The 13,664-nt window shown below is 43.4% G+C and overlaps 1 protein-coding gene across 19 annotated transcripts in view; it reads left to right on the forward strand.

The window, feature by feature from the left end:
* Positions 1-13,664, forward strand: part of PPP2R2B (protein phosphatase 2 regulatory subunit Bbeta) — a 299,602-nt gene that overhangs the window by 245,670 nt on the left and 40,268 nt on the right. For all 19 annotated transcript variants that reach the window (XM_058677671.1, XM_058677673.1, XM_058677675.1 and 16 more), the window contains one exon: positions 10,144-10,308. In XM_058677671.1, coding sequence (XP_058533654.1) covers positions 10,144-10,308 — 165 coding nt within the window. The remainder of the gene's footprint in view (positions 1-10,143; positions 10,309-13,664) is intronic.

Raw genomic sequence — 13,664 nt, forward strand, 5'->3', positions numbered from 1 at the left:
CATACCACACAACAGTATGCACACATGGCAGTACCTGCCAAACAAATAATCAATAAACAGGGACTAATACCATTATAGTTATTCCTAAAAGGACAAGAAAAAGGAGAAGTTCAGTGTTAGAGTGGTATACCCTATTCTGCACAATTCATTATTTGGGTCATCTTCTCAGTTCTGGATCCCTGCTTCAATTCTACATTTGACCCTTTTTTTTTGCAAGATGTTCCTTATTATACCCAAGTTATGAGATACGTATGGGAGCTCTTAGGTCCGACCCCTGTGATAAGCACCAGGTCATAGTGACGCAAACCTAAGCACTGTGGAAACTGGTCCTAAATTCTCTCCCTTCTGTCCATAGCCAGTATGATCCTGTCGTGTGAATTGGGTCCTACTTTACAGTGGCCAAACATTAGTCTTAATGAGATAATTATATCAGGATCGTTTCTGGTTTTGTAATTTTCTTAGGGAAAAGGCCGCTTTTACTTTTCACTAAATGGAAGTTGCTATAAAAAGGAGCTATTAGAGGATGGTATATTCTCTGTCCTTTGAATTATTTTCTGGGAATGAAAAAAGAACCGACCTGAGTTTTTACATAGTTCAGCATAGGCCCTATGTAAAGACATGGCCCTCAGTAGCTAAGTATTTGAAGTATCTAGTTTGTGTCAGGTGCCACATTAATCCTGGAAATACAAAACTATAAAGAGACAAAATTCTTGTTTTTAGAATGATATTCAGGAGTCTATAATGAGTCTATAATTAAAATTGAAATAATATCTGCAAATAAAGGGAGTATGAGTCTATGAGTATATTTCTTAAATATCTGATATAAACTGAAAAGTAAGAGGTTTTGCTGAGGAACTAATTGTTGAGCTCTGAGAGAGGTTAGAACCAACATGGCAAGGAGATAGAGATTGTACAGCATGTTGAAAGGCCTCGTGGCAGAAGGAGCTATAATGTATTGAAGGAACTCGAAGAACAGCATCAGTGAAGCCCAGAGAGTCAAGGGTGGCATGCCATAAGCAAGGCTGGGAGAGTTAAGAGAGGCTACACCTTGCAGACATCTAGTCACTAAGTATAAGACAGTTTCTCCAGGAGAAGCCAGTTGACTCTGTTTGGCTTTGGTCTTGATAGCTTTGGGACAGCATCATTTATTAACTGAGCTGGAGCCCCTTTGGAGTCGATACGTCATAAAGGTATCACTCACATAGCCTCAACTCTTGTCTTTGAGCTCCTGGTAGTCTGTAGTACCATGGACAGAAGCTTTGCTTTTCACCATAGGAGTTCTGCCAGGCAAGCACTATGGGGAAGCTATGGAACCTAGTAACAAGTTTCTTTCCCTTGCTGTTTCAGTGCCTTTCGTTTTTCTATGGAATCAAATGTACTTGTCAGTCTCAGCTTAGCATTTAGTGTCAAATGAGAGCATCCCTGCAGATGACACATCTGGAACATTAGCCAGTGTGTGCCAGGGCAGCCCCTACTTCCTATATTAAAAGTAGCCTTGCTAAGTTTTCCCAGACCAGCTGCCTTGTTTCTCTAGATACTAATCCTCTATACCTAAGGCCACGCCTAGGGCTCTTTGACTCTGACCACCGGGAAAGTACTTTGGACCTCATATTGTCAGAGGAGAGGGCGAGAATTCAGCTATGCAGGCTTCCCTTGGGTTTCTTGAGCTTCCACAGAACAACAGTATCATCAGTCAGAACACAGACTGAGGAGTTAGGCTGACTGTAGTTGAACATGTGTTAATCTCATAAAATCTGGGTGGCACAGACAAATCGCTTAACATATCTCTAGCCCTCCATTTACTCACCATTTCTAGAGATTGTGACGTAAGAAAGTAGTTACGAGTATGGAAAGAGGTACTCATGTAAAGTACCTAGCACAGAGTGAAGACTCTATGAATGATAACTATTGTTGTATAGAGCGCTCCCTCTAGCCTCCCTTGACTTCTTGCTGCTTAGAAACTGTCCTAGAAAACCACTTTCTTAACAATCACACTATAGCTTAGCTTATTGAGTGTTGTAGGTTTTCTGCATTTAAAAAATAAGCAAAAAAATGCCTAAAGAAGGCTACTATGTCATAAGAGTGAATTAAACTAAAGGCAATAATGGGCACTTCTGTGTACACTGGAGATTCCCCAAAGAAAACTCCATCTCTGCTGTCATAGCCCTTGTGATGTGAGTGGGGTGGATGTGCCATTCAGACGCTAGCCACAGAAGCAAAACCATGAGGAGAAGAGAGTGTGGATACAGAGAAAGAGAAGGGAGGGAGATTGACTGGTTCCAACTAAGTTTCCTTATAACTCTGTGGCCGACCAGGAAAATCCCAGGTCTGCAGGGCCAACCGTCAGAAAGGAAATTTTGGGAGAAAGGAGAACCAAGCAGTCATTTTTAAAGGACTGAGGTACCTTTCAAACACGGGCCACTTGGTTAAGTCAAGCCCATTCAGAGGAATCTTCCTTCTGACTGACTTAAAGTCCACTAAGCAGGGCCTTTAATAGCATCTAACAAAACCCTTCACAGCAGTGTGCCAGTTTTGTTGGCCCAACCCTAGATGTTGGGATCAATTGGGAATGAGTAGGAATCATTGGATGAATTTCTCCTTCTCTCCCTTCTTCCGCTTCTCTCCCTCCCTCTCTCCTTCCTTTCTCTCCCTCTCTCTCTCCATCTCTTTCTGTGTCACTCTGCCTTTCCTTTAAATATATTTTTAAAAAGTGGGTGTGTGGACAGAAAAAGACATGTAACCAAATGAGAGAAGATAAATTTTGCCACATTTTTTGAGTCTGTATTAATTGACAGGTAGGTTATACATATCATCTCCTGTGGTTTCCTGCCCCTTCAGGGCATGTTTGTGAGTTCATGTTCAAAGGCAGTGAAGATTATGCAATTGATCATAGAATTTGAGTTAATATCTAGGGCTCTGTGACTCCAAATGTCATTAAGTCTCTATTCCTCTATCTCAGATGACACACATCATGATAGTAGTTTCCCCACAGAGGTGTGTGCAAGACGGTACGGATGCACAGGATGGGACAGATGGCAGCAGAACATCTAGAATGCCTCATAACCAACTGAATTGGACATTTTCTGATGATGAAATTCCAACCTCTTTGTCTGACATGAAAACTAAAGAATTTATGGTTATGGGTCTTTCAAAATCTCTCTCAGCTACCCCGGGGCCTTTTGTGACTCAGTACATATTTAATATGGCACCATGTGTCTCTTTGTCAGTCCCCTCACATTGAGCCTAGTGATTGGCAAACACTCGATGAATATTTGCACATTCGCTTTTTGTAAGCTCTTAAGAGAGGAATATCCCTTGGAGTCCTCTTCGGAGATCCCAAGTGTCTGTCCTCCCAGCTAACGAGATCTAGATGCTTGGTAATCATTGCTAATATCCAAAGATTAAATTCAGACCTTAGGAAGAAAAAAGACCTCAAAGCAACCCACAACCAACAAAAGAGAATCCAGCTCTCATGTGCTCAGTGATCCAGCCAGCCTAGGATTTCCTAGGTTTTCCAGCTTGAGTACTGACTGGCAGTCTGGGAGTGGGATGTGAGCAGTCAGCTGCTTCACAAACACGGGTACCTTGCCCAGGAAAACCACATGCTTCAGTGTTACACTTAGTCCTGCGGGGAAGGAGCCTCCTTGGCTCTCACTGACTTAGGCAGGACTAACGGTAGAGGAGGGTTTGTCCGTGGCAGGAAATCAGCAGGGGTGAGACACGGCACATGAACACCGTCCCTGTAAAAAGCTGCAAAGCCAGTGTGGGTAAACACTATCTTTAGAGAACATCCTTTTCCAGAAGACAGGCTTATTCAGCCCAATGTAAAACCATTGAATGGCCATTTTTCTCCATTGCCTTGTTAAGCAATCAAATTCTTAAATGCTGACAAAGAATTCTTAAGACAAAGAAATTGGAATCCAAATAGAGGGAAATGAATTTTCCAAGTTCTAGCAAAAGTGAAATGCAGTCAAAACTGAATCCCAACCTCCTAGCCCCCATTTACCTACATTTACAATTATTTATCACAATATTATTCCCAGATGTACTAACAGAGGTCAGGTTCCTGACCTTGTGACTCTCACATAAATGGGTCTAAGCCAACAAAACTACAATTTTTAAATGTTTATTGTTTTATTTAATATATATTCATTGTAGGGATTTTGGAAAAATGTAATAAAGTGACCAAAATCTCACCATTGTTTTTTTCTGTTTCAGCAATAGGTACTGTGATTTATTGAATAATATTCACTGAGAAAAAGTGAAAAGAATAGATTCATAAGTAAACATATGTATATATGTATATCTATATATGCATACACTAATAGATAAACTATGTAATGGAGACTAGCAAATGAGGAAATAAACATATTTCCTGATGTAGTATGCATCTCTACTCTCAAATAAAGGGAGAACTCCTAATAAAACTGTTAAATAGACCTTGACAATTAAATACACCTTGACAATAGAATACTAGACTTTCTACCATTGTCTGTGCCCACGATGCCTTGATATACATTTACAGAGAAGAATGTTGGACTTGTGACTGTTGCTTAAGGACTATACTATGATAATACAGAGGGAAACTGGGCAGGGGGTAGTGGAATGGGGCGTGAAGGGGAGAATTCCTGTGCCTGTAGAACCACATCATGAAAAATAACGTTTAAAAATAGCTTTAAAAAAAAAAAAGAAAAAACAAACTGTTGACTAACCCAGGAACCTTTCTTCTCCAATCTAGGGAACACATACACACACACACACACACACACACACTCACGTAATTACCTTCTCTTTGCCTTCCCTGCATTGCTTCTCTGTTTAGTAGCCGTCACTCTGTAATATACTATGATAGGTTATGCTTACTCGATCTGTTGGCCACCTCTCCTCTAGCATACACACTTCGTGGATTCCAGTCTCCTTTACTCTTTTTTTTTTTTTTTCATCAGAGAGTTTCCTTTACTCTTCATTCAATACTGTACTCCAGAGAGAACTCCAAGCAGGGCATAGATTCTTCAGGAACATTTCATGATGGGTTAAAGGAATAAATGGATTCCAGTAAACAAAAGAGTAGCTTACCTGACGAATTTAGAAGCTAGTCTCCCCACAGGAAAGAAACAATGAAATTTTCTTGCTTTCTCTCCCTCTATATTTCATTTGTTTAATTTTATTTGAAATAGCCACTCCCCAAATGGTCATAGCAGCCAGGCTGAGCCAATCTGAAACCAGGAGGCAGGAATTCCATCTAGGTCCCCTGTGCAAGTGGCAACAATCTAAGGTTTTGGGCCATCTTTTTCTTCTTTCCAGAATTATTAACAGGGAGTTACTTCCAGAGAAGAGGAGCTGAGACTTGAATCAACAAGCCAATATAGGATGCCAGCATCTCAAAAATCAGCTTAATCCCCTGTGCCACAATGCCAGCCCTTCCCTGTGTTTTTAGGAGGCTGTAGTCAAGCTGTATGCATTTTTGTCCTCAGCTTGGATCACCTAAAATATTAAGTATATTGGCCTAGAAAGTCTTTTATAGATAAATATAAATATATATGTAGATAATGAGATGTGTAAAAATTGACTTAGTGACTTCCATATTTCTGTCTGCTACATTTATTTGAGAGACAGAAAAGGAGCAAGACAGGAAGTGCCCTCGTCTATCAGGTCAGTTTGCAGATGCTCACATGGCAGGAGGTACTCCTTCCAGGGCTCCCACACGGGTGGCAGGAGCCAAATTTCTGCATCGTCACCAGTGCTAACGAGGATCAGCAATAGCAAGGAAGCTGGAGTCAGGAGTTAGAACTGGGACTTAACCCCAGGTACTCTAAGCTAAGACGCAGGCAACCTCATTGGTGGCTTAGGGACCATGCCACAAATTTCTATATATTCTAGGTTATTGCCAGTTCTTTTCTTTTATATAATACTGTAGTAGCTTTAAGGAACTTTTTTATTTGAAAGAGTTAGAGAGAGAGAGAGGCAACAGAAACTTTCCATCCACCAATCCACTCAATCAGAGCTGAGTCAAGCCAAAGCATGGATCCAGGAGCTTCATCTGTGTCTTGCAAGGGAGTGGCAGGGGTCCAAATACATGGACCATCTTCTGCTTTTCCCAGGGAGCTAAATGGGAAGTGGAGCAGCCTGGACTCAAACTAGAACCTATGTGGGATGCCAGCTTTATTTACTATACAACACAGTGCACTGGCCCCTGTAATCTTTTTTAGAAAGCTTTTATCCCTGTTTAGGATTAAGAAATCGACTTTTGAATGGCCCTCTGTTACCCCCTTACCATCTTGCCCCACGGTATCCATTCCCTCACCCCACTGCTGATATAATTTGTGGCTTTGGCTCCCTGCGTGTTTGAAGTGGATCCCTTAAGGGTTGACCACCCAGTGTTTTCAATTATTATTTGAAATAATGCTTCAGGCCACTGCCTGGCACAGCAGTGTCCTCACCTTCCCCACCCTCCCACTCTGTCCCTCCAAGCCCAGAGCTAAGCTGCCAAGCTGGCCGTGCCCCCTCCTCTCCGCAGAGCTGCCTCCAGAGTCCCAGCAGAGAGCCTGATTAACCCCTTTTGTTAGCAGAGGTAATTTTCCTGGGCTCAGCATTAATAAGGAATGCTGTAAGCAGTTGGGGTCAGAAAGAAAAGATCTGTCAAGCCCCAGGGTTAATTTAATAACAATCTGTTGGCTGTCTGAGTCGTGTATTGGCTGTGAATCCTGTGCTGTGTTTTGCTTTCGCCATTTAGTTCTTTAGGACAACAGGGAAATAAGTTGGATACAGAGCTCTAAAAAATAAGAGAAAATTGACTGTCAAAATGCATCATTCCATGTTCCAGATAACACAGGGAGCGTCGCATTGCTCATCTCCTTTCTCCTTCTCTCCCAAAATGAAGAGCAAGATTGTATGTGCTGCATGCACTGTCCCTCCTGTTAGAACAGCAGAGAGGAAAAGGCTGTGATTCCGAAGGATATGGATGTGAAATTTCTCCCCATGTAGTTTTTAATTTTTGGCAACTGGTTCTAACTTCCATATCTTCCTAGCAAATCCTCCTTCAGATCATAAGTTAAGAATCACCTTGTAAGGTTTCTATTCCAACCTCTGGTTCAAAAGAAAAATCTATCATATCGTAGGACAGAAAAATTCTGATTTTAGAGATTGTCATCACCAAACTGGCAGGCGACTTAAGACAGCACAGCCCTCCCCTGCCTGCCCACTCTTCCCTCCTCCCAAATAAAGGAGAAGAGTAGGCCTTGGGTCAGCCAGAAGCAGCTTCAAGACAGGAGGAATCGCCACACTGGCAGGTGGCATTGTGAGGGCACCCATTAGGGAAGGCAGGGTGGTGGGAACCAGGATCCAAGTGAGACAAACTTGAGTTCAAATGCCAACTCACCCCTACACGTCATAGGACTGTGAGTAAGGTATCTTCATCACTGTTTGTGCCCCTGCAGAATAGGTTGTTAATAATACTGACCTCCTAACGCTGAGATGAGTGGCACATGAGACAAGGCAAAGAGCATTGCACAGGGCAGGCATGGCAGTCGAAAAACAGTAGCTGTGGCCACTCCCTTCCTGCTTGCCTTTTTCATTGCTGTCATTCCAAAGAGGGTAGAGACACTGTTTATCACCTAAGCCCATTGAGTCAAACATGAAGGAGTCTCAGACCTAGACAAGAAAGAGAGCTGAAGACTTGAGAATAAGGTTGGGGGTGGGGTAGGCAGGGAAGGCCCAAAGGGACCAGAGTGGATGGAAGGAACGAAAGGTCCAGAAGCAGGGGTCCCCAGACACACCCAATGGGCACAGCTCTGCCATGGTGCTCTGGCTGGTGGAGGGAGCGGGGTGGAAGGGGGAACCTTCCCTGGTTACACAGATTTGCTTATGTGCTTTGTTTTCACACATTCTGACTTTGGGGCTTTTATTTTTAGGTGGGAAAAAAATAACTATAGCTGTCACACCTCCCCCTCCCACACAACAAAGATCTCTTCCAGTTCAGCCTGTTTTCAGAGCTATCCTGGAAGAGGTTGAGAAAACTGACACCAGATTTTCTTTGCCTATTTTGGAAAAGAAAAACATGCTCATGGGGCACCATGGAGTCTCAAGACTCTTTCTGGAAGGTGAGGAAGTTGAGCATCAGTGCTACAGTAACCTCCGCTTTCCCTGTGCCCTGTCGTGACCACAGAGCCCAGGTCATGGCTCAGGTGGCCAGAGAGGACATCAGCACAGCAGCCTGGAGCTGCCTCCTGTGTGGTACTCCCCTTGTTCCCCAGAATGTCCCACCTGCAAGAATATTTGCAACTCTGGCAGAGGTTGAACTGACAGGCAGTGTTTTGTGCCCTGAAGACTCAAGTAATATTTGCACCTGGGTTTGGCAGGAGAAATTGCAGTAAAATGTAATTTTAGCTCAGTCTCCATTTAATCTTCAAAAGAACTCAGCAGGATGTATAAAGCATAATTGAAGGGGAAGGAGGCACGGCCAAATTCAAAACCATAGTTGTGTCGAGTTGCATGCTGGAATAGTTGCAGCAGGAGCAGAGGTGTTGCCCGGTAATAGCTGACTCCTTTACCAGTGGGGCTTAAAATATTGGAACATGATTTGTGCCTCTTCTAAACTCTAAGGAAGGAATGGTACCATACAGACAACTTTCATCCATTGTCATCTATTAGGATAGTCTGAGTCAGGTTCTTGCTTGCTGACTCAGGGCATTGTTTTCTAAGATGTGGTTCATAAACTCCTAGCACATACATATAGCTTCATTATAATTGTTAAATGTTCATTTTTCACATACATTATTGAAAATGTGACTAGTTCATTGAACCCATAACTTTATGAATATTGCTTAAAGAATGTAAGGGAGCAAAACTCAAATGACAAAGAAAAATACGTTAAGTAAGAAATCCTACCCTATGATATGCACTGGAGGCATAAGACACAGAGAGGCTCGCAAGTGGGGAAGTGTGGGGCAGGAGGGGATCATCTGGATCGGCTTTGCTGCGCTGCTCCTTGGCAGGGAGTTGCTGGGTCCTCAGTCGCTTCTGAGTTGGGGGTGTAAAGGGATCAGTACACAACCAGCCCTTCTCACATGTGAGGCACCCTACAGCAGGTGTTTATGGAGTCAGCTGCATAAGTAAAAGGCTGGATTTCATTCCAAAATGTAAGGATGTGGCCTTAAGTAGCAGAGTGAGGATAATTTTCTTGATGAGTTAGTGCTGGGAGAAGGAAAATCATGAAAAAATTAAACGTATATTCCACGAGAACCTAAAACGTAGCCATCGTTCACTTGGATGACTGCTTGAGATACTTCCATTGCTGCCCGTAGCTAAAGCAAATCACCACTTAGGGAGACTGAAAGTTTTATATCTCTTAAATCAGAGAGATTTTGCATAATTAAGAACCATTGCAGATTTTGTACCTGGGATGTCACTTAGGGTTGTCACTCATTAGCCAAGTGACTGAGAGGAAAGTATTTCACATACTTGAATCCTCAGTTCCCATCCCTGCAAAATAGGGCCAAGAAAAATGTTGAGTATATAACCTTAGGCACTGAACGAGTTCAGAAACATGACATACTTTGCATGAAGACTGATGGCACAGAAAGCCAAGTGCTCAATAGATGATAGCAGCTATTACTATCATTATCAAAGATCATTAAGAAAGTCTCTAGGATCTCACTGAAGAGAACCTGCAGTCTCTCATTTATCAGGCCAGGAATGTGGGTAAGGATTCAAATATTGAATTTTTCATTTGAAATGGGAACTAGTTCCTTATCTGCTATTATAAATGAGAAAACAAAAGTCTTTGCCACCTGGCACATTTTTCATAAGCACATGAGTGCATAAGCTGAATCATGAGTGGTGGTCTTGTACATGTCTTAAATGTTTAAAAACACTCACAAATACACTAATAAGGGTCAAATGCCTGAGTTCTAAGGCTACTTGTGACTTCCAAGTGACTCTGATCCAGTTCATTAAATTCCCTGAGCTCCATCTGCCTGGGACCCATGCATTCTGCTTCTTTGCTAACAACTATAACCAGGACCCACCATGGGCAGGGTCAAAGCTAACATGTGACACTGAAGTCAAATGATGCCGTCACTGACCCCACCCCTACCCCCAACCACGCTCCCTAGGTGGTCTCCCTCCTTGACTCGTCTGTGCCAGATATCGTGGACATCAAGCCGGCCAACATGGAGGAGCTCACGGAGGTGATCACAGCAGCTGAGTTCCATCCCCACCACTGCAACACCTTCGTGTACAGCAGCAGCAAAGGGACCATCCGGCTGTGTGACATGCGCGCCTCGGCCCTGTGTGACAGGCACACCAAGTGTGAGTAGCAGCCTGAGGCTGATGGGGTGGGCGGGCCACTGGCTCCTGCCATTCCGGGAGGTGTTGGAGGTTGCCATCACTTTCATGCGTCAGGCTGCGAACAAAGAGCCCACACATGCTGACCTGAGTCGAGGCCCACTCCATATTTGGTGTATCAGTGAAGATGTAAGCACAGATTCAATTCTAAAACATTCAAGAATAGAGAAGTCCTCTGTTGGTTAAAAGTGTTTTTAACACTGTTGCATGATACAAAGCATGAGCTAAGAAGGTCATTCTGCTGCTGTCGAGTAGTTAGCATAGAAACAGGTTAAGAGACTCTTAAAGCGGTAGCTTGGACAAGCAGGTGCTACAGACCTGGAGAAGGGCAGACAGAGGTTCTGGAAGGATCTGGGCCACAGAGCAAACGGGACTTGCCAGAGTGTGAGAGACTGAGGATACCAAAGGAACCAAGGATGGCAGCTGAAGGCTGAGGAGGGAGGGCGTTAATGACTCCTTGCGGAAGTGCAGCCATGGGAACTGGTTTCCGAGAGTCCCAGTGATTCTAAAGGGTACGTAGGAAGTGCTCCTCAGAGAAGGGAGTTCAGGTAGAGGGCAGCCAGACTGGCAGGCCCTCAGGTTATCGGCATTGACAGAGCAAAGCAGCCCTAATGCCCGTGGGAACTGAGTGCTTGGGAGCGAAAGCCTATGGCTACACACACTGACACAGACGAAGCTGCTGTTGGTGACTGTGAGCACTGGGCTGGGCGTGACAGGCCTGGAGCCAGCAGCGAGTGTTTCTGCAAAAGACTGCTCAGCAGTGCTGCTTGGAAGGCTGCGGCAGGCCGTGTGCAGGTGCGTCTAAGTACTGTGCAGGAGAGCTGGAGCCCGCCACCCCCTACTCCCAATCATCGCCTCCTCGTAAGTGAGCTTTTGCAACTGCATTTACAGAGATGAAGACCTCTCTCTCCCACAGACCCTATTTGTGCTTTTATTTATGTGTAGCTGTCGCTGTCTGTGCAAGGCTAGCCAGGGATTCATATCCCGTGGCCCCTTTGGTAATTTGTGTTGCTTGTTTGTTAGCCAGTGTTTTACATCGGAGCTGTTATCTATCATATGGACAGAGAATGAATTCTAGAGTGGTACAGACCCACATCCAAACCTGGCCTCAGCCCTTTTCAGCTGACTTGAACCACATTCCCTTAACTTTTCTAAGTCATCATTTTCTCACACATGAGGTGACAACAAGAAGTTGTGTCTTGGAAGATAAGTTTGTCTTTTTTTTTCTTTCTTTTTTACCAAAAGTAATCTGAAATCCATGTGTAGTTTCTTTCATAATATGTATCTTCCATAATTTTTAAGATCACTCCCACGCATGGTTTTCAAAAGTGTTTATGCCAAAACACATTTGTCTTTTGATTTAATTTCCCATGAACTTTGAAGTATCCTCATTTATTATGAAGGATAGTCATGAGAATCTTTCCATGCGTTTATCAGGGCAGGGGGCTTAGATGAGAAATAATGAAAACTGTCTAAGAAATGTTTTACGCTTTTGTCCATACCAAGTCTTGAAAATGTGGTATGTATTTGACTCTCTCCACACATGTCAGATTGGTCATTATTCCAGCGTTCCATGTCATATGTGCTTGAGCTACCCTGTTAGTGTGGACTTCATCGGGAAATCTCCTAGAGGCTTACTGGCTGTTTAAGGGAATGTGTGATTCTTTCCTTGCTCAGTGTTGCTCCCCCAGCTCTAAAGTATTGCCTGATCTGTGCTAAGCACACACCTAGCATTCACTGGTGTTGTCGGGTTATTGGTTGTGCATGGTACTTCAGGGGAGCTGAGCAGGGAAACCATAGTCAAGGATCAGTGCATGAAAAGGCACTAAGACATGAGAAAGCAGTCCATGTTTACGGAATTCAGGATCATCGCCTGGGACAAAGAGGCCACAGTGAAGCCATAATGGTTATGATTTTCTTTAAAAAAAATACTTATGACAAGCATTAAAATAGTCAAGGAACTATTATGATCAAAATTAGTTTTTAGAAGTTGCTTGGACAGAAGGCATAAGAAGGAAGGTTGAGTTCTGGCTGGGGAAAAAGAGAGAAGGAAACAAACTAGGAAGATACTAGAATCTGAACAAGGATTTCCTAATGTTTACTGTGAATTTGAGGACACACAATTTTTTTGTGTCATGGAGGGGGCTGTTCTGTGCATTAGAGGATGTGGACCAGCTTCCCTGGCCCTACTCTCTGGATGCCAGTGAAATAGGTCCAGATGTGACAAGCAAAAATGTCTCCAGATGTTGTGAAGCTAATCCTGGCTGAAGGTCACACTGGGTTATTCCTTCAGCTAGAGGGTCTTGTGTCTGTGAAGGACTCTGACACAATAGAAAGCAAGACTCACCTCCTGCACTCAAAGATGTTGAAATGTCGCCAGTGAGATCCCCAGGGAGCAGTGCTGGAAGAAGGCAAAAGGCAGTGTGTGTGTTAATACCTGGATGAGTGGTGAATTAAATGAAGGTATCCAGGTCAGGGTGGGACTTTGGGATCCGATCTCACTGAGTAATCATAGTGTGTGTGCTAGTGTTGTATGGGTATAATTTGGTTAGATGGGGGGAGTAAGATGTGTTTTGGGCAGTGTGTGCAGAATGGGCAAAATGAAGTTAAGAAGGTATTATGGAACCGTTAGCATCAACACAAAAATCAGCAGGCTTGAGGGAAAAGGCAGTATTGAGTTATGAGGGGTAATGGCGCACGTAAGTCAGTCCTTGATGATCAGAGCCAAAAGTGTGTTCCATCATGTATTCATTGATCCGTTGAGAGCCTGGCTCCCAGAGTTGCCATTCGTCTTAAACTTTTCCACTGGAACAGCTGTGCTAATCCAGGCTGCGAGCCACGCTATGTGGAAGAAGGGCACACAGAGGCAACCCCCTGTGATGTGCTGCGCACTGCCTGTGCCATCAGCAGAGCCAAAACAGCCCATGCCTGCGACCAGCAACCCTGGGGGAAGAAATGGCCATGATGGATTCTCACTGGAGTGAGGGTTTTCCATCTTAACATTTCATGTAAATTTTGCATTCAACTATAGGAGATGTCTACTTTCAATTTATAATTACATTTCTACCAAAGATTTCAAGCAAAATTTATGTTCTCAAAAGATACAGCAATGATTTTACATAATAGCTTTTTCTACTACCAACTATGCCCTTAGGTTCTCATCTCTCCCCAAAACCTTGAAATGTATATATGTGTCCTTGTTTGAGAAGCAGAGTGATTTGAAGTCAGTCTGCTGGAGAACAGGGTTTACAGAGCTTCCATGTAAGGAAAAGTAGTGAAATAGTAGTACAAAGAAAAATGGAAAATTTTAAGTTTTCTTT

The sequence above is a fragment of the Ochotona princeps genome, chromosome 19, assembly GCF_030435755.1.
Source record: "Ochotona princeps isolate mOchPri1 chromosome 19, mOchPri1.hap1, whole genome shotgun sequence".
Lineage (NCBI taxonomy): Eukaryota > Metazoa > Chordata > Mammalia > Lagomorpha > Ochotonidae > Ochotona > Ochotona princeps.